Source organism: Sciurus vulgaris (genome assembly GCF_902686455.1).
Source record: "Sciurus vulgaris genome assembly, chromosome: X".
NCBI lineage: Eukaryota > Metazoa > Chordata > Mammalia > Rodentia > Sciuridae > Sciurus > Sciurus vulgaris.
In genome coordinates, this window is record NC_136471.1 from 94,341,160 (window position 1) to 94,363,518 (window position 22,359).

Consider the following 22,359-nt stretch of genomic DNA (forward strand, 5'->3'; position numbering starts at 1 on the left):
TAGTAACAAAAATAGCATGGTATTGGTACCAAAATAGACAGGTAGATCAATGGTACAGCATAGAGGACATGGACACAAACCCAAATAAATACAATTTTCTCATACAAGTGGTGCCAAAAATATGCAATGGAGAAAAGATAGCCTCTTCAACAAATGGTGCTGGGAGAATTGGAAATCCATATGCAACAGAATGAAACTAAACCCATATCTCTCACCGTGCATGAAACTAAACTCAAAATGGATTAAGGACCTCGGAATCAGACCAGAGACCCTGCAGATTATAGAAGAAAAAGTAGGTCCAGATCTTCAACATGTCGGCTCAGGACCAGACTTCCTCAACAGGACTCCCATAGCACAAGAAATAAAAGCAAGAATCAATAACTGGGATAGATTCAAACTAAAAAGCTTTGTCTCAGCCAAGGAAACTATCAGCAATGCGAAGAAAGAGCCTACAGAGTGGGAGAAAATCTTTGCCAATCATACTTCAGATAGAGCACTAATCTCCAGAATCGATAAAGAACGCAAAAAACTCTACACCAAGAATACAAATAACCCAATCAACAAATGGGCTAAGGAAATGAACAGACACAGCACAGAAGATCTACAAGCAATCAACAAACATATGAAAAAATGTTCCACATCTCTAGTAATAAGAGAAATGCAAATCAAAACCACCCTAAGACTCCGTCTCACCCCAATTAGAATGGCGATTATCAAAAATACTAGGAACAATAGGTGTTGGCGAGGATGTGGGGAGAAAGGTATGCTCATACATTGCTGGTGGGGCTGCAAATTAGTGCAGCCACTCTGGAAAGCAGTGTGGAGATTCCTTAGAAAACTTGGAATGGAACCACCATTTGACCCAGCTATCCCACTCCTTGGCCTATATCCAAAGGAGTTAAAATCAGCATACTACAGAGATACAGCCATCAATGTTCATAGCTGCTCAATTCACAATAGCCAGATTGTGGCACCAACCTAGATGTCCTTCAATTGATGAATGAATAAAGAAACTGTGATATACACACACACACACAGACAATGGAATATTACTCAGCCATAAAGAATGATAAAATTATTGCATCTGCAGGCAAATGGATGAAATTGGAGAATATCATGCTAAGTGAGATAAGCCGATCTCAAAAAACCAAAGGACGAATGATCTCACTGATAAGTGGATGATGACACATAATGGGGGTTGGGAGGGGTTAGTGTTAGGTTTAGGGTTAGGGAGTGGGGAAGAATGGAGGAAGGAAGGACTGTACCGATGGAAAAGAGCAGTGGGAGGGGTGGGGGGAAGGGAAAAAATTACAGAACGAATCAAACAACACTACCCTATGTAAAGTTATGATTACACAAATGGTACGCCTTTATTCCATGTACAAACAGAGAAACAACATGTATCCCATTTGTTTACAATAAAAAAAGAAAGTGCTGTATCGGGGTGGGGTTGCGGCTCAGTGGTAAAGCACTTGCCTAGCATGTGTGAGGCACTGGGTTTGATTCTCAGCATCACAAATAAATAAATGAATAAAATAAATGTCCATCAACATCTAAAAAATATTTTTAAAGTGCTGTATCAATGTAAATGTATAACTATTTATTATATTTATTATAATGTTATTCAATATATACTGTATATGATAAAAAATTATCAACATGAATTGGTAACTGTTCTGTGGCTATATAAGACAATTTTCCTATTCTTAGGAAATAAACACTTAAGTAATTAGGGATAAAGGGCCTATAATGTATGTATAGGGGTGTACAGGGGTGTTTCTTGCACTATTTTTTCTTTCTACAACACTGTAAATTTGAACTTAATTTCAAATGAAGGGTAGAAAAAGAGTGCCTGTGTATCATCAGATCATAATAAGCAACTACAAACCAGTAGGAATTTCCTTCTTAATACTTCAAGTTATCCACCTCTGGCTTCTCAAAGAGCTTGGTAAGGTTTTCATTTAACTTCACCCAATGTTTCACAAACAATTCATATGTGCAGTCAAGATTCAGAATGGGAAAAGAGGTGCATTCTTGGCAGAAGAGAGGTGGAGACCTCAACCTTCAAGGTGAAACCTTTTATTTGCCATTTGTGCAGATTCAAAACACTGCTATTTTCAGACGTAAGCTTAAGGGGACCTTTACCTGTAATTCCTCATAATATGAAACAGGAGAATAGAAATGAAAATCCTATTGTCACAAAACCATCTAAGCAAATGGTTTAAAGGTATAATCCCTATCTCCTTGTCTACTGGCTTAGCACCAGCTCTAATGTCAAAAATTCTTCCCCCTAGAAATGATAAAGGAGATGGAAAGAAAAACTCAGTTTATTAAGTAATTAAGACAGATCAATTCTGTCAGGTCAGGAACTCACTGTAGCAAATGACAAGAGTATGACACAGATAGGGACATGGAGATCTAGTAATATTGAAAGAAAAACAAATCATCACATAGGGAATCCCTAAAATTCACAGAATAAGGAGCCCTCAAACATCAAATAGGTCTAAGTTCAGCCATCTATAGACTCTAGATCCTAGGAATAGCTTATATTATATTGGTGGAACTCTCTATGGAAAGCACCAAAGACCATTCAAGGTGACCAAAATGATCTTTAGAACTTTAACACAAAAGAGAAATGGTCTTTCTAAGCTTCTGGAAAGCTACAGACTGCTTTGGGATCCCCTGTACCCCATTCTCTGTCCCCCTATGAGGATGTGGCTGAACAGATACTGAACTTGGTTGAAGAACTAGGAAGGTCCTGGATATCTGCATGGATTTCCTATTATTGGTATGATTCATTTGTGCCTGTTATTTCTGAATGGAGAAATAAACCTCATGGGAAAAAGGACTGAGACTTGGTAAGAATGTTGGTTTCTTACATGCTTTGAGACTACTATGATCTAAATATTTATGTCTGCACCTCAACTCATATGTTGCAACATAATCCCCAATGTTGTAATATTAGGAGATGGGGCCTTTAGGACAGTGATTAAGTCATGAGAGGAGAACCCTCATGAATGGGATTAATCCCCCTATAAAAGAGGCCTAAAGAAGCTCAATTGTCCTACTGCCATGTGAGGACACAGCTAGAAAATATCAATCATGAAGAATGGACACTTCACCACATACCAAATCCACCAGCACCTTGATTTTTGATTTCCCAGTCTGTAAAACAGACCAATAAGTTTCTGTTGTTTATAGGTTACCCAGCTTGAGGTATTTTGTTATAGTAGCCTAAATTGACAAGGATACCTTGCACAGTTCCACTATATTCCCACCACAGACTTTGGAGGTAAATGAAAGTTACACAAAGATGGATTGCATCTGTTCCTGCTTTGGTGGCTACTTTATTTTAGCCAACTTTCTAGATTCATGGTTATATAAGCCAGGAAAAGAACCTAAACTTACAGGTGTTTGTGTGTAAGGGAGTTCTTTAAACCAACTGATAGTAAATCTGAAATTACATAGAAAGTTAACATACATGCTGGAATCTTCAGAGAAAAGACACTGCATTACTAGAAAGATGGTTATACTACTTCTGAAGAGCAGGGATCCAAAGAAGAGAACCTTGTTAGAGTTTATCCAATCTTGCCTAGTGGGTTAAAGAATTACCTAGTAGATACAAGTATTTTGGCAGCCGCAGAAATACTCTATTGTAAGAGGCAAGAATACTTCACCAGTTTTCTCTGTAGCCTAGATGAAATAGACTTCAATGTCAATAAAGGGAAAGTCCTCATCTGTAAAACAGAGATAATTACAGTATCTGCCTCATAGGGTTATACAAGGATTAAGTGAGTTGATATAGGAAAATGTGCTTAGACTAGTGCCTAGCAAGCACATAGTAAGCACTCAGTTATTACTATTTTCTAAGGCCAAAGACTATCATTTGTCCTGACTCTATATTCAACTAACAATATTTTATTAATTCTCATTTTTGCTGGTACCTTAATAATACCAGAAGGCAGGCGACTTGGAGGTATACTCAATAGTTCTACTCAAAATTGAGTTTCTAGATCTTCATAGTTGAAGACCAAACCCTTGAACCATGGTTCTCAATGGTTCTGTGGATTCAGAAAGTATTTTTGATTGTCACTATGATTGGGATGATGATGGAATTTAATATCTGGGAGACAGATATGCTGGCCGAGGTCTTTCCTATTGTGTAGATAGAAAAATCCAAAATAAAAAACTAGTTTTTCTGCACAACAGAAAAACTGTCCTGCCCAAAATACCCACAGTACTTGAATTGATATATATTGCCATAGACTACAATGATTCCACCAAAATACTTATCTTCAAAGCCTAGGCAGACAGCTGAGCCACCTCTAGACTTGAGGAAAATATGATATTCCATTGTTCTCATAGTGATCCATAATTTCATATCTGCTAATCATGCTAAGTGGTACTTCCAGGGAACCAATTAACCCAAATGGTATGTGTCAGTAGAAAAGCCCATGCAGTATGTAAAATTGGGTCATTGATTCTAAATAAAACCTGCTCTTAACATTCCAGAGAGGGTCAGGGTCCAGTAACTGGAAAGATACTTCAGAGAAGAGATTATCTAAGGCTTGTGCAAAAATCACAGCAAAGAATTGAACTAGCATACTCACATTGGTAATATCATCAAAAGCTGATCTCTTTTTGACCATCCCTTGAGGTGAAAATGGAGATATTTTTGCTTGGTGATTCTCTCCCTTCTGAAAAATAAGAGATAAATTATATATCCAATTGTGAACAGTCCCTCCAGGAACTTTGGGTCATCTTCAGGGCTTAGGAAAATTCCAGAATTTCCAAGTAACTAGGGATATATATAATAAGTCACATAAACTACAACAAATGAATATTTCAGTTCTCAGAGATGGTAATAGAATCCCAGAAGGTGATTGTCACTGAAAATGGGGACAAGACTGTGAAGAGACAAGGTGACCTTCAGTATAACTCTCAGAATTAGTGAATTCTCAGAATTAGTGTTAGTGAATATAAGGGAAGGATGAGGGAGAAGAGGAAGGGTGAATATTCTAGAGTAGAGGGGGTTTTATTCCTAGGTATTGCGTATCTATGCAAGACAACCCACTCTGAAATGAGTAATATCATCTCTATGAGGTTAGAAGTTAGGGCAAGGCATACTGCAGGGCTCTATTACTTAACAGCTTTTATTTAGTGAAAGTCTCCTAGGTCTCAGATTTCCCTTATGAAATTCTGAGAACAATCCTACTTTATACCTATATCAGAGAATTCTTACAATATGAAACAGGACACCAGGATCTGACCATTTGCTCTCTTCCCCAGGTATGCCAGTAACTATTAGTACATGGCACAGTAAATGATCAGAAATACAAAGAATTGGATTCATGATTCAATAAGCTATTCCAGCACAATGTAACACTCCTTGAAAAGCTGAGAAAAATTACTTCTGTTTTCTAACTGATTAAGCTGAGAAATAAGTAAACTATTAATCTTTTGTCTTGTTCATGATAATCTTAGTAGAAATTATTAGCAAAAAAATAAAATATTATTTTCTCACAAATTAGTTGAGAAAAAAACTGTCAGGCTACTTTCCAATTCCTACTTAATATTACTGGTATAAAAAAAATCAGTCCAACAGTAGAAATAAAACTTAGATTTGGAAAATGTGCTCCAGGAAAGTTGGGTTTGGAGAAATAACTGCCACAAAAGAAAACTTAAAATGGCAGCTATCCAACAAGAAAAATAGATACAGACAAAAGCTTGACCAATACATCAAATCTTTCCTGATAACTTTAAGTGGAAAAACCTGACCCCTCCGTGAAAACCATTTAAATAAGGTGAACATGATTAGCAAATGTTTATCTGCACTGAGAGAAAAACAATCAAAAAAATTAAATTGGCCTAATTATATTTGTTCTAGGAAATACTCTCTTGATGACAGTTCATCAGTGTCAGTATAATTCTGATTAAGATATGTGTGATGTTGAACATGGAACATACCAGGGTCAGAATAACAATGTCAGACTATCCTCAAGGTCAAAACAGCAGAGTTAAACTGTACCTATATTCGTCAAATGTAATACTCAACCTGTATCTATAAAAAGCATGGTTACGCATTTACTGATATAATCTTCATACTTTTTCCAGGATGTACAGTCTCTGGGCGAGTTGCTTGGAACTTCTCAAAGAAAGAATACAGACAGGATCATTAATGAGAAATGAATATTGTTTGGTTTTGAAAATTGTGGAGGTAGAACTTCATGCGAATTATACATTTATGGGAAAGTACTTTCTCCCCAAGTTCTAACTTGCTGGTATTATTCAACTTTAAGGGCTGCCACCCCTCACCATTTTCTCAGATTAATCAGACATATTCTAAACGATTCAGGAGTGAGGATAGGTACTGAGTCAATACAAAAACTATGTGAAACCCTATTCAGAAAAAAACCATGACTTGTTCTAACCTTGTTGGAGTGGTCATGATCACACGGTACAATTTTTCCAGACTGAAATTTCTTCGTTTCAGGTTTGGAGCTTTGGGGTAGTAGTGGCAGTGGCATCTTGTCTAAGGCAGGGCTGCAATCAGAAAGGGATTCTTTAAAACATCGTTCACCAGAAACATCACAGAATTCTCTGGAGACTCTTCAAAAAAAACCTGTCTCTCCATAGCATTGCCAGGAGAAAACATACTTTGAAGTGGGCAGATCTGGGATTAAATCTTGGTTTGAATCCAATTAAGCTTGGACAAGTGACTTAAAACTCCCTGGGCTTCAGCGACCTCATCTATAAAATGAAAATAAGTATGCCTACCTCTAAAAGGTGCTGTTCAAATTAAATGAGATATTCTATATAAAAAGCCCAGCATAATCTCTCCCATCCTCTGTAGGTACTCAACAGTGTGACTTACCCCCTCATATAGGCTTGTGAACAATTATAAGAGTTTGGGGTTGAAAACAATCAAGTCCAAAATAGCTCATATGGTTTGGAGACAAACTGACAGAGTTAATGTTCTCTAAAAGGCAAGGAGTCCTGAACACAGCAATTATAATGGTTTAATAGAGAAGACAAGCCAATGACCACACACATTATACATGATAGACCACACTGTCTTCAAAGGCTGCATTTAATCAGAAGAAACTCTTAGCCAATCCTAGATACCTGGCAAGAAAAAATTCAAAAGATGAGATAGAAGGAATGAAATTATTGAAAATCATTTTTCATAAGAATTTAACAGTCATTATAACCCACAGGAGAGTCCTATCTTTGCCTATCTCAGTAGGGGACCCCACTTTATATTCTTAAAGGTTCTTTAGTTTGTGAGTCGTGAGTCCTCATTAATTAGAATGTGTGTGTGTGTGTGTGTGTGTGTGTGTTTGTGCCCCTAACAAGTAAATACATTATTAATAAGTAATCGTTGTTTGGACATACAAGAGGCAATTTATTTTCAGATACAAATGTCCTTGTAATTCCACCCACATTCGATTTCAAAGTTCATTTAACAAAGAACAAACTTCCATAAGAAAAACCCCCAAAGGCAATGCAACAAACTTACCACTATGTAACAGTAGTTATTGGAAAGAGATACAAACAGAAACAAATTGTGCGATTTATCCTAGTGGTATCTACATGCAAAACTCTAACATTAACATAAAAATGTGGCAAATGATCCCACAAAGGTAGATACTTCTTATGGACTGAATGTTTGCCCCTCAAAAAAATTCACATGTTGATATTCTAACCCCCCCATTTGATGTTATTAGATGGAACCTGTAGGGGGCTAGTTGATAAGGGCAGAGCCCTCATGAATAGGATTAATGCTCATATCTCTTGCCCCTTTCTCCATGTGCAAATACAACAAATGACCATCTATGAACCAGAAAATGGATCCTCACCATACTCCAAATCTGCCAGTGCCTTGATCTTGTACTTTCCAGCCTCTAGAACTGTGATAAATAAATGTTTTCTATTGAAGTTGTCCAGTCTATAGCATTTTGTTATAGCAGCCTGAACTAAGACAGTACTAAGTCAGGGTGTGAAGGAAGGGTTCATGGAAGAGATAACAGTTGATCTGGACTTAAATGACAAAGAGTTTCCCAAGTAGATTTACAGGCAAAGAAAGCCCAATCCCAGCAGAGCTGATAAATATGCAGAGTTCAGGGACATCCCAGTTGTCTGGAGTATGGAGTATAAAGAATATGTTTGGGGAGGGGGACTTGTGGATATAGCTCAGTGGTAGAGGACCTGCCTAACATGTGCAAGACCTGAGTTCAATCTCTAGTACCTAAATAAATAAACATATAGGAAAAGAAAGGATATGTTGGGGACTTGTTAGAATGAAGTTGATAAGCTAGGTGAGGGCCAAGCTGGTTAGGAAAGGAAGCAGATAAGACTGTAACTTGAGAGGAAACCTAAGAAAGGAGGAAGGTTGATTTGGGTTTTACTTTGGATGGAGAATATTAAATATTTTGTAGGTGAGGAAAGGCCAATACAAGTATGCCTTGACATTTTACTCTGGTTAAATCTCATAACAAAATGAGATTAAGCAGAGCAGGTACAATTCTCTACTTTATAACCCCACATGAGTTAAGTGACTTATTACCCAAGACAAACTATTAAGCAGTATAGATCACCCAGCTCCTTCAGGGCTCTTTGTAAAATAACATAAAGTCACTCAGATCACACTAAAAACATTCCAAAAAAGTAAAAAGGCTGCAGTGAGGGGGAAGTGAAATTGGCAAAGGTTTTAGAGTCTGAGCAATTGAAATTCTACATCAGCTAACTTAACATCCTTGATTCCTCATTTGTAAAACAACTATAATACCACATAAAGAGGAGGCAGGCAGCTCAAATGTAAATCTGTATTACAAAGCACACATGGTAGGTATGCAATAAATAGTGCATCTTACTCTCCTCTTCCCTTGGATCCAAACCTATTTTCCATCTCATCCCTCAAAACTCAGCCAAGCAACAATAAAGCAAAATTGTGTGCACCCACGCTTAACTACACTGTATGAACACCATTATTATTATTCATGCCTTATACAATTTTTTTATGGATGACCAAAAAGACTCATGCTCTGAAACCTTTATCTTTCAAGAGGAAAGAAAAAAATATCTGGAAACAACAGGCTAGAAAACTCTCAGCTGATGATATTAAAGTCTGAACCTCAGAGAATATAAAGATATTCAGATGGTGGTCAAATGCTACATTCATTGTCCTGAACTATAATAACTTGGGGATAAATACAATGACCTCTAAACTAACTTCCCTGCCATTAGGGGTGAAGAGAGGATGAGGGGAGGGGACTAAATTCACCAAAAACATTCTTTCATAGAAAGACACTCCACTTCCACCAAGTACAAAATCCTAAGCCTTACTTGGACAAGAAAATTAGAATCCTTTCCCCTTTTCAGACTTTTTATCTCCCCTACATACACACTGATAATTGTTGGAGACTGTGTTGGGCTGGTGCTGAAACCTACACAGGGGCAGCAGTGAAGTTGAACAAAATAGTCTAAAGGAAGGAGTAGCAGTTTCATTTTATATGTAAAGGCAGGTTACATACAGCAAGGCACTGGAGAGAGAACACAGCAAGGTTTCAATGAAAGCAGCTGAAAGGTCAGGTGCAGTGATGCAGCTTTGGAGGCTAAGGCAGGAGGATCTCAAGTTCAAAGTCAGCCTCAGCAACTTAGAGAGACTCTGTCACAAAATAAAAATAATAAAATAAAAATTAAATGGCTGGGGACATGACTCAATGATTAAGCAAACCCTCCCCAGTTTAAAAAAGTCAGCTGAAAGGAGTACTGGGCTGGGAAGGATGCATAGGGTCTAGTTCTAGCTGGGTGGCACCAGGCAATGTGGGCCTCAATTTTCCTACCTTAAAATCAGGCAATGGGACCAGAGCCTCCTCCATATTCAAAATGTGGTGTGTAACATTAGCATCACCTGGGAACCTGTCGGCAATTTAAAACCTCAGGCCCTAAGTGTCCCCTAGGCTTAACCTTCCAAATCTCAAATTAACAGTATGTCCAGGTGATGTGCATACACTTTAAAGTTTAAGAGGTAATGAATGTGCTCTATGGTCCCTTCCACCTCTGACCTTCTAGGATTCTAAGTGTACCTTACCCGAAGGTGGGGGGAGGGGGCAAGCCAGAACTTAAGTGGGTTGGAGGCAGGATAGAAGAGATCCAGTGGAGATAAAATCTATGACAGGGAGAGGACATGTTTCCATCTTCTCTTCAGGTCCTTCAACCTGTAGTTTAAAATACCTCCTTAAAGTAACATTATCCAACGTAAAAATGCATCTGATCCCACAGCACCTGTGAATAAAATTGATCTTGCACACTTTCATTTGTGAAAGACATTTTGTAAAAGTACCCTGATTCAAGCACGTGCGCTGGCCACTCCATCTAAAAGCTGGGACCCAGTTTCATTTGCTTTGCCATCTTACCCCCTTGTCCACACTCCTGGCCCAACCTTGTAGTGGGTTCATTCGAACTGCTGAGTGATGGGAGGAGACAAAACTTTCGCTGCTGGGACGCTGCACATTCCAGCACATCGTGTAACAAGGGGCTGGAGTGACGCCTAAGGATCGACCAGCAGACACTCCAGCTGGCAGTACAATCCCCAAAGTGCCTACCTCACACCGAGACTGAGGACAGAACAGGAGAGATCACGGATATACCCCAAGACCAGGAGAGACCGGGGAAATAAAAAGATCCGTGTCTTACCGACCCGAGTCCGTCTCAACCTGGCCTGTGTTCTCTCCAATAGGCCTGTAGATTTTGAAAACTATAGCTAAAGGAGGAAGCGCAGTTGTGATTGGCCAGCGGAGGGCCAATCAGCGTGCACAGCTAAGATGCTCCCCCCCAGCAAGGAGCGGGTGGGGGCCGGGTAGTTTTCAATTGAACTCCGCGGCTAATGGACTTCGCGTTGGGGCGTGGTTTCGAGTATAATTGGTTGATCCAGGCTAGGCTTACAAGTGGGGAGTAATGGGTTTCTCCAAAGACACGTTTTTATTTAAATAATCCTCCCGGAGGACAGGGAAAGGAGAGCAACTGAATGATGTAGTTTCAAAACAACTAAAACATTAATATTAATAACCCCTTACCGAGTCAAACATTAACTCCTGCCGGTTTCATAAATGGCCTTGTAAGAGAAGCGGGTTAGAAGTTATTGCCCCTGTTTTATGAATGAGCACTCCAAGTGCAGAGAGTTAATGAAGTTAAGATTAATTCAGGAGTAGCTCTGTGCTAATTGCTATAAATATTTTATTGCTTTAAAATCTGTCCAGAAAAGATGAGTACTTTTCTAATTGCCAATTTACAGATGACAGAACTGTAGCTTGTTAACTGCCCAATATCACAAAGCTACAATGTGGCAGAGCAGCTACTGTAACCCAGATATTCTGTTTTTTTTTTTTCACTTATAAATTAATTTGTTTAACAAATATTCAATGAGCACCTGCTTTATGCCAGGAACTAGAAAAAAATACATATATGAGGAACTGACAAAATACTTGCAAAATTTATAATGCTACCCTTCCTCTGTGGAGTCAAAAAGAAAGTGTAGATGCCAGGGATAAAATCTAGGATTCCCTGAGTATGTAGCAAGTACTCTATCACTGAACTACATCCCTAGCTTTATTATTAGCCCATTCTCCTTTTATACTCTCATAGCCTCCAAATTACACATATTCATGTCACAACAGGCCCTCTTCTTTTTTAAAATCTCCCTGGGTTATCTCATCCAGATCCATGACTTAAAACAGCATCTAGAAAAGAGAGGTGGGAGGGGTGGGGGGGAAGGAAAAAATAACAGAATGAAAAAAAAAAAAAGAAAACACATCTAAAAGTTGGCCCTAAACTCCAGACTCCCAAATCCAATGACTACTCCACATCTTCACATGAACATATAAGAGAAATATCGAACTCAACATATTCACATTAGAGCCCTTAATTATCGATCACTTCCCCAAATCTAGTCTTCCCCCAATGTTCCCATTTCAGAAATTAATACCACATCAAAACTGCTACTTACACATAAATAACCAATCAAATATAAATTAATAGTTGAGTGAAAGGAAGTCTAGTAGAGTGGAGGAAGGAGAGGTAGAGGGATGGCAGGAGTGAAAAGGGGGGATCAGGAACTAAAATCAATTTCTATGCATGTATGAGTTGATGGAGATGAACTCAACTACTATGTATAAAAATAAAGCTCCAATAAAAATATTTTTTTAAAATTTTAAAAAATAAAATGAAGACTGCATTAATATAAGAAAAACAAAAAATAATAATAAATAACCCTGTTAATCAGGACAGAAACCTGGCTATTGGCTTTGACTCAGACTTGTATCCATCCCATTATCCTTCTATTTGTAAATCCTTCACCAAGTCCTGTTGATTCTACCTCAAAATGTATATCATCCATTTCTTTCCATCTCCATTGCCAAGAACCTCCCAACTGTTCTCCCCCTTTCTCTAATATAAAAGCCACACAACTAGAGCAATCTTTGAGAAAAAGAAAAATAGTATCATGCCCCTTCTTTGCTTCAGTGATTTCCCACAGAACTTAAAACCTAAACTCCTTACCCTGGTCTACAAGGTCCCTCCTACTACACCAACCTCATCTCATCACACTTCCTTTCTCATTCATTCCACTTTGGTATAATGGTCTTCTTTCAAAGTTTTGAGAATACCAAACTCCCTCTCCCTGGGCACTTTGCACATGATGTTCCTCCCACCTAGAACATTTTCTCTCCATTTTTTAAATCATTAGCTTTTTCTCAAGGTTAATGTCTCAGATTAAATGTTCCCTCTTCAGAGAGGCCTTCCTTGACCATGTTATCTAAAAGATGATTCTCCTCCCACTGTGTTGTGATACTCTATACCAGTCCCTTAACTACTTCAGAGCAACCATCATTTTTATTTATAATTTTTAAACCTATCTCCTCACTCAAGAATGTGAGGTCCAAAATGGCAAAGACCATATATATTGTGCTCTATTGCCAATGATTAACACTAATGAGTTGCTAAGTATATGCTTAACACCATTCTAGTACTCTGGACAATCCTATGAGGTATTAATATTCCCATTTTGCATATGAAGAACATAAAGCACAGAAAAGTTTAGTAACTTGCCCAAGATCACACAGTCAGTAAGTGGTTCAGAGACCAAACACATAATAACCATGACCTCTATACCTGCATCCTTAATATATACTTGTTAACTAAGTAAATATGTGCCTTTCTGTGTCGTAACTATCCCATTGGGATGCACTAAAAAGGCAAGGCAAGTTTAATATAAGTTCACTATAAGTCTAGTCAAGACAGGGAAAGGTCTACCCAGCAATCAATAGCAAAACAAAAATCACAAAAGAACTAATTTCACTTTCCTTTTTTTTTTTTTTTTTTTTTTTTTTTGCTGGAGATCGAACCCAGGGTCTTATGCTTGCAAGGCAAGCACTCTACCGACTGAGCTATCTCCCCAGCCCTCATTTTCCTATTTCTTTCCAGGTTTTTATAAAAACAAAAATGTTACTGAGTAAAAGTTGCGATTTTCCAGAATTGTAAAATATATTTTTCCCTCAGCCTTCACACCTCCAGTTGACTTAACCTTTCCTTTATGCAGCATCCATAAAGGACACTGAGAAAAGGAGACATTCACTTGACTCCAACATTTTCCACTATCTCCCTTTTTCCAGGTATGCAACATTCTTACAAACTTCCCTTTCTCTTCTTCCCTATATCCCTATACTAAAATCTATTATTATCTATCTCACTTTGACATGAAAATATAACTCAAATGAATCCAAGACTTAAATGAGAAAATGAAATCATGGAAATACTAGATGAAATATAAAATAATGCGAGGCAAAGTGGCACACATCTTTAATCCTAGTAACTTGGGAGGCTAATGCAGGAGAACTGCAAGTTGAAGGCCAGTCTCAGCAACTCAGCAAGTTTCCGCCTGGAATTTAAAAATAAAAAGAAGTGGAGATGTAGCTCAGTGGTAGAACACCCCTGGATTCAATCCCAAGTACCTAAAATTAAATAATTAATTATATTTGTATAATCTCAAGGGAAAGCCTTTCTAAATTTACAGAACAACTATTTCAGTAGATTAAAAATTTAAAATTTCTGTTTGGCAAAACAAAAAAAAAAGTTTAAAAATCTAACAAGAAACTGGCAAATACATTGGTGATACAAATGACGAAAGAATAATTTTCAAAATGTACAATGAGAACTTTATGTTCAATAAGAAAAAGAATTGGTATGAGGGCAGGGGTTGTGGCTTAGTGGTAGAGCACTTGCCTAGTACGAGTGAGGTACTGGGTCCAGTGCTCAGCATCACATAATAAAAAAAATAAAGTTATTATGTCCATCTACAGCTAAAAATATTTTTTGAAAAATACCTTTAAAAAAATAAGAATTGGGCTGGGGTTATAGCTCAGTTGGTGGAGTGCTTGCCTCGCAAGCACAAGGCCCTGGGTTCAATCCCCAGCACAGCAAAAAAAAAAAAAAAAGAAAAAAGAAAAAGAAAAGAATTGGCATGAGACAGTGCATGGTGGTGGTGTATGTCTATAATCCCAGTGACTCACGAGGCTGGGGCAGGAGGATCTCAAGTTTGATACCAGCCTTAGCAACTTAGCCAGACCCTAAGAAACTTAGCAAGACTCCATCTCAAAATAAAAAATAAAAAGGGATAGGTATGAGGCTCCATGGTTAAGTACCCCTAGGATCAATCCCTGGTTCAAAAAAAAAAGTTGGCATGAAAGTGAACAATTTATTAGAGAAGAAATGCAGCAATGAATTATTTTGGCTTAATAACATTGAAGATGGATTAATAGATTAATAACTTCTGTTAGTGAGGGAGTGCATAAACAATACTTTTGTTCACTGTTAATGGAAATAAAACCTGCAATAAACTTGGGAGGGTTATTTTAAACTACCTAATAAATATTAAATTTCTGCAGCCTTTTATCAAGAGATTCTAATTTTGGTAATCTTTCTTAAAAATACTTATTCCAAGAAGTAAGGTTTAAAAGTTCCCAAATTTGGAAGAGACAAAACTATAGATTCAAGAATATAAATGAAACCCTAAATAGGACAAAACCAAAAAAAATTCACAGGAAACACATCATAATAAAACATCTGAAAATTATCAACAATGGAAAAAAGCTTAGTAGCAAGAGAGCAATTTTTACTCCTTTCTAATAGGAGTAAAAATGTTTAAATGACAATACACTTCTTATCAGAAATCATGTTGAAAGAAGGAGGAAACATATAATTTCCAAGAAATAAAACAAAAGAGCTGTCAACTTAGAAATCTATATCAAGGGATCATGTCCTTCAGGAATGATGAAGAAAACAAGACATTGCTAGATGAAGGGAAACTAAGAATTTGCCACAAGCAAATTTAACCTAAAAATAGAAAATTCACAAAATAAAAGAAAAAACTGATAACAGGAGGAAACTTGAAACACCAGAAAGGAAAGTGTAAAGAACAAAAGTGTGAAAAAATACAACAGACTTGCCTTCTGATTGAGTATTCCCCATTATGTTTGAAAGGTATGGCAAAAATTAGAATATTATCTGATGTGGTTCCCAATGTATGTAGAAGATATATTTATAACAATAATATAAGTGGAGGAGAGCAAAGAGATGTAAATGGAGCAAAGGTTTCTACACCCCTCTTAAATTGGGAAAATGTCAAGTAGAATACGATAAGCTACACATAATATATATGAAATTTATACATTATACATACATATATATGTGCATATATATATATATATATAAAACAACCACTGAAATAGTAACACAAAGAAAGATAATCAAAAGCATGTTTTAAAAAAAAAGCACATTAGATACATCAGAATTGAATTCTAAAAATTATTCAGGCAAGCTGGGCATGGTGGTACACGCCTGCAATATCAGCAATTCAGGAGTTTGAGACAGGAGGATCACAAGTTCAAGGCCAGCCTCAGCAACTTAGTGAGGCCCTAAGCAACTAAGCAACTTAGTGAGACCCAAAATAAAAAATGAAAAAAAAAAAAGAACTGGGGATGCAATACACCACCACCAAGAAACCCACTACAAATACAATGGTATTAGTAGATTAAAAATTAAAAAGTGGAAATATATTTTATACATACACTAATTTTAAAAAGCAAGAGTAGCTACACTAATGGCTGATGAAGGAATATCAGAGCAAAGTGAACTATAAGGGACAGAGAGGAACATTATATAATGATAAAAGTGCTAATTCGCTGAGAAGATACAGCAATCCTAAATATGTATGTACCAACCAAGAGAGCTGTAAAATATGTAAAGAAACACTAATGGGACTGAAAGAAGAAATAGACAAATCTATTTTCGTAGGTAGAGACTTTAATATCCCTATTTCAATAACTGCTGAAACAACTAGATTTAAGAAATAAGCAAGGATATAGAAGAATCAACAACACCAACAAACAGAATCTAATTCACATTTATAAACATCCCTCCTAATAAGAGCATAATAAGCTCTTATTTCAAGCCCCCATGGGACCTTTCCCAAAACAAATCATACCGTCAGTCATAAAACAAACCTTGGCATATATATATAAAAGAACTGAAACCAGCCAGGCACAGTGGCACACGCCTGTAATCCCAGTAGCTCTGCAGGCTGAGACAGGAGGATCACAAGTTCAAAGCCAGTCTTGGCAACTTAGTGAGGCTCTACTTAGCCAGAACCTGTTTCAATATTAAAAAATAAAAAAATTAAATGGCTGGGGAACATTCTACTATCATGTATAACTAATTAGAAGAAATTGAAAAATTAAAGAAAAAACATCTGGGGATGTGGCTCAGTGGTTAAGTGCCCCTGTGTTCAATTCCTGGTACCAAAAAAAGAAAGGGAAAGAGAGAGAATGAATGAACTGAAGTCATAACTGACCACAATAGACTCAAACTAGAAATCAATTTTAAAAATAACAGGAAAATCTCCAAAAAACTGGAAACTAAACAATACCACCTCATGAATCAAAGATAAAGTCTTAATGCAAATTAAAAAATATACTGAACAGGATGAAGAAAAATGCAATATGTCAAAACTTGTGGGAAGCAGCTTAAGTAGTGCAGAAAGGGAAATTTATAGTACATTTACTTATATTAGAAAAGAAGAAAGGTCTAAAAGTAAATACACTAAACTTCCACCTCAGACTGTAAAACCAAGAGCAAAATAAAACCAGTACAAGCATGATGTAGGAAATAATAAAGCAAAAAGCAGAAATCAATGAAATTGAAAACACAAAAACTAATAGTGAAAACCAATGAAATAAAAAGCAGTTACTTTGACAGAAATAGCGAGGCACAAAGCAACTCTGTGAGACCCTGTCTCTAAATAAAATAAAAAATAGGACTGGGGATGTGGCTCAGTGGTCAAGTGCCACTGAGTTCAATCCCTGGTACACAAAAAAGTGGCACAGATGCTAGGCATGGTGGCACATGCCTGTAATCCCAGAGACCCAGGAGGCTAAGGCAGGAGGATTGCAAGTTCAAAGTCAGTCTCAGCAAATTAGCAAGACCCTAAGCAACTTAGTGAGACCCTCTCTCAAAAATAAAAAAAAAAAAAATATAAATAAAAAGGAACTGGAGATGTAGCTCAGCAGATAAGTAACCTGGTACCAAAAAATTGTGTATATTAAGTATGTGCAGTTAAAAATGTGCAGTTGTTTATATGTTAATTATACCTCCATAAAAATATTTTCAAAAGAAATGAAACAGGATGTCACTACAGACTCTATTAACATCCAAAGAATAATAGAGAATACTTTTATATCCATAAATTTGGCAAGTGAAATAGACCAATTCCTTGGAAAGCACAAACCATCAATACACATTCAATAGGAAACCGACAATTTGAATAGCCCCAAAATTTTAAAGAAAATTAAGTCTTAATTTTAAAATGTTCACCCCAAAATAATCCCCAGGCCTAAATTATTGCACTGTCAAATTAAACAAACATGTAAAGAACAATTGACATCAATTCTAAATCTCTCTCTTCTAAAAGCCAGAACAGAAGGGAACATGCCAAATCATTAATGAGAACCCTTTTATTTTGGTATCAAAAAAGAAAACTATAGACCAATATCACTCATGAATATAGGAGCAAAATCCTTAGCTAGACACTAGCAAACAGATTTTAGCAATATATAAAAAATATTCTATACCATGACCAGATAGGGTTTATTCCAAGGGATGCAAGGCTAATTAAAAAAAAAGCAACACATGCAGTCCATCAACCATATATATACATATATATATATGTATGTATATATATGTATGCATATATATATGTATATGTATGGTTTAAGGAACATACACACACAAAACTATTAGACCTAATAAATAAGCTCAAGGTTCAGAATATAAGATCAATAACAAAAATCAATTGAATCTCTATACACTGGCAAGGAACAATCTAAAAATGAAATTAAGAAAACAATTCCATTTACAATGGCATCAACCAGAATGAAATTCTTAAAGAAACAAATTAGACAAAAAGTGGTACCTCTGTACACTGGAAAATACAAACCATCACCAAGAGAAATTAAAGACCTAAATAAATGGACAGACATCCCACATTTGTCAGATTATATCACATTAAGAAAGCAATACTCCCCCAACTGATCTACAGAATCAACAGAATTCCTATCAAAATCTGTGCAGAAGAGTTAATTTATCAGACCCTAAAATGCTATCATTTGAAAATCCTGCCTGCAAAGTTGACCATTGCCTAACATCTGGGAACTTGGATTTGGGGAGGTTTCACCTTAACTCTTAACACTAGCTCATTTTGCCTTATGGAAAAATTGTGCACCAGGTTGCACAATTCTAAATAGACTAAAAATCATTGAATTTTATGCATCAAATGGGCATTTCATACCACATATTAATTATATTTCAATGAAGTTATTAAAGATTATAGTACTAGCAGTAGTTAATAACATATATCAGTTCTTGAAAAAATAAAAAACAAAAAACAAGAGCTAGCCACTGTGGCACACACCCATAAAGCCAGTGACTCTGGAGGCTGAGGCACAAGGACTGCAAGTTCCAGGCCAGCCTCAGCAACTTAGCCAGACCCTAAGCTACTTAGCAAGACTCTATCTCAAAATAAGAAAATAAAAAGAGCTAGGAATGTAGTTAAGTGGAAAAGTGCCTCTGGGTTCAATCCCCAGTACCAAAAAATAAAACAAGATTATGTTGAAGAGTGGCAAGGAAAGACTCAGTGGATTCGGTTAGGAAGTTATTATAATAATTCAGGTAGTTTGTATTAGGGTCATTCAAATGTTTTTAGCTTGGTGCAAGCACTTCTATCTGGTTCAGGGCATAGCAATTCTTGAACAATCAATATCACCAGTAATTTTCTATTATGTAAATATCCTGAAGCACTTATTTATATGAACCTTGTGCTATCCTTCACAGGGTAAATTTAAATTGAGTAAAACACCATCATTTTCCACAAATAGTTCTGTATTTGGAAAGACTCACAATGAAAGAACTACAACCCAAGGCAGAATGTGATAAGTGAATTATAAATTCACAAGGGGAATATAAAACTGCTAAGGATTTGAGGACGTAAGTTGCTGAGCCCACTAATGTGAACACAGACACTATTGTTATAATCATCTTAATACCACTTAGAGTGATTAACTTGGTGGCTAAGTACAAGAGCCACTGCTATGTCCTATACAGCATTCAACAGTCGCTGCCTTCTTGGAAAGTATAAACATCTTTATGACAGAAATTCAAAGAAAGGTATCAATAAATTCAATATACAGAAAATGCACCTTTTAGGACTGAGAGTGATCTATCAAGGAGCAATTACCAATTTCCCTTTTAATTTGAGGACCGACTTCTCAAAACCGCCTTTTTTGAGGGAGTGCTCTTGTACCATGAGGGAACGCGGTTTTCCGACAGCCGCGACCCCTAGCGGGTACACACACTACCCCGATTCACCATCTTGACTAGAAAGCGAGTACAGGCGATCTAAGCCCGTCATCCCCACAGCGCGGCTACACGTCGAAGTCCATGATGAAGCTAATCTTCACCCTACTTAATGTCCCTAAAATCAGGGGAATCCTTAGGGAGCACACCCACAAGTGCCATCGGGGAACCAGAAAGGCTTCACTTCCAGATCCCCTTCAAGGTTTCCAAAAAGTTTAAAACATTCATTCACTGATAAAAATACGACCTAGAGGCAAGGATAGAGAATTATAACCAATTCATACTATTTTTAAGTACTTTTAAAAGGTTATTTTGTCAGATTTTCCGGAAAATTTTGATTTGACAGGAAAAAAAGTTCCGATTAGCCTGCTAGTTCCCTCAGCCACTTTTCTCTTCACATCTCCAATTCTGATTGCTTACATATTTGCTTACATATTTGCAAATATATGAAGAAAGAGGCTTTCGTAATGGCTCACCAAACAATTTGTACCTTTACCAAACCTCAGATGAGTTCGAATAAAAGCTAAGATTTGGAAAAGAGTTTTCCACAAATCGGAAAGGAAAACAAGACAAGACAAAATAAAACAAAGCTAAATAAAACAAGGATGAGAGGCGGAGGAAGAGGGGACTAACCGCCTCAGCTTAACCGCCTCAGAGCCACCGTCTTAGAACCGCCTCCAGACAACCGCCACCAGAGAAAATGACCTCAGGCAAACTGATCCCAGAGGCCACCGGGGCTCACCTCATCATTCTCACCAGTAGAGGGAGATAATGAATCAGTGCTTGGTTTGGTCGGACTTAAAACCACCAGATGGGGTCAGAAGATCGGAGTACATAGCCTTTCTATTTTTCTTTTTCTCAAGGAATTTCTCTTTAGGATCTCTAGATATTGGAAGAAAGAATAGGTGTACTGATCTCAGCTCTCACACGTGCACCCACCCCCCACGCCTCCAAGACAATGGAAGCATCCAGTGCCTCACCTACCTAAACCACTAGGCGCAAGCTTCCGCTTTCCAACTGCCCATTTATAAAATCGGGATTAAAATGATACTATTTTAATAGATCGGAAGAATAAATTCTGGTGTTGTGTTGCACCGTACGGTGACTATAGTTAGCAATGATTTTGAGCATATCAAAATAGCTAAAAGAAAGTATTTTTTCCTTTTGAAGACAGGATTTTGTAATGTTCCCGCCAAAAAAAAAAAATTATTGATGTCTGAGGAGTTGGATATGCTGATTACCCTGATTTGATTGCTGCACGATGTATATTTGCATTGAAACATCACACACCCCATAAATATGTACAATTGTGTGTCAAAAATAAGAATTCAAATAGTATTCATTTCAAAGGACTGTACGAGAAAGTAAAGAATGAATGTAAAATACAGTGCCTCATAAATAGTTGGGCCTCACTCCAGACCTACAGAATTAGAAATTCTGGGATGGGGCCCAAATATCTTGATTTAGCAAGCTCTCTAGGTGATTCTGATGCACTCTAAAGTGTGACATTTATTGCTCTGGAAAGAAGCCTGCCCACTCAGATAACTAAATTTTCTTTTGTCATTATTACAGATCCCATGCGTCCATGGTTTCTGAATTATGTTTCCTGCCTGAAGTTTCAAAACCATTATTTGTTTCTGGAGCCCAGCTGTGTGCCCAATATTGTGGCAGATACAATGGAAAGAGACAGAGAACCTGCCCTCCAGGCTTGCAACGTAGGTGATCCAGGAATAGGAAAAGTTAATTAACTCTACAAGGCCAGATCTAGTAAATGTCAGATGAATTATCCTGACAATAAGCAAATGTTCTAGGAAATCAGAGGAGGGAGATTTCACAATTATAAGAGGGAGGAGCCTGACCAGAAATGGCCATGGCCAAGCCAAGTCTGCCTCTCAAAAAAAATAGCTGTAAGTGATTTTCTACAACAAAGCAATAGAACAGACCTTAGCTACCTAATTAAGCCCTTGCCCATAAAGGAACTCCCAACATACCTAAGAGTCCATTTACCTTTAACAGCTGCCCCAGGAAATTAAAAAAATATTATAATGTTTATAACTTTTTAAAGTCCTTTATTTTCTCTCTCCACTCTCTTCAGTCACTCATAGGAAAGGACAGATATACACACTAAAGACATAAATACTTGACAGAAATAATTGTCAGCACCATTGCTGTGATATTCAGAAAAGCCACCTAATTTTTCACTTGAGTATGGTTATGTGAAGCTGCTCTGAATGACAGTATACAATCTTATGAAAGCAATTCAGGAGAAAAACAAGTGGCATTCCCAATTGTATTGGTCCACAATGAAGGATGTCTGATAATCATTGGCATCACTGCCCATTTTCCAAATAGTCACAGTGTCATCACATAAACTGAATTAGGTAGGCTAAATCTGAG

The 22,359-nt window shown here is 37.1% G+C and overlaps 1 protein-coding gene across 3 annotated transcripts in view; it reads right to left on the reverse strand.

The window, feature by feature from the left end:
* Positions 1–20,634, reverse strand: part of CCNB3 (cyclin B3) — a 69,011-nt gene extending 48,377 nt beyond the window's left edge. Inside the window, exons 1-3 of one of the 3 annotated variants that reach the window (XM_079124532.1) lie at positions 20,596–20,634; positions 6,432–6,543; positions 4,611–4,697 (exon numbers count right to left, since the gene is read on the reverse strand). In XM_079124532.1, the coding sequence (XP_078980658.1) occupies positions 4,611–4,697; positions 6,432–6,527 (183 nt within the window). In that variant the 5' untranslated portion in view covers positions 6,528–6,543; positions 20,596–20,634. Of the gene's footprint in view, positions 1–4,610; positions 4,698–6,431; positions 6,544–9,533; positions 9,608–10,698; positions 10,739–20,595 lie in introns of those variants that run through there. The other 2 variants (XM_079124530.1, XM_079124531.1) reach the window with 2 other exon arrangements.
* Positions 20,635–22,359: the final 1,725 nt, after the last annotated feature.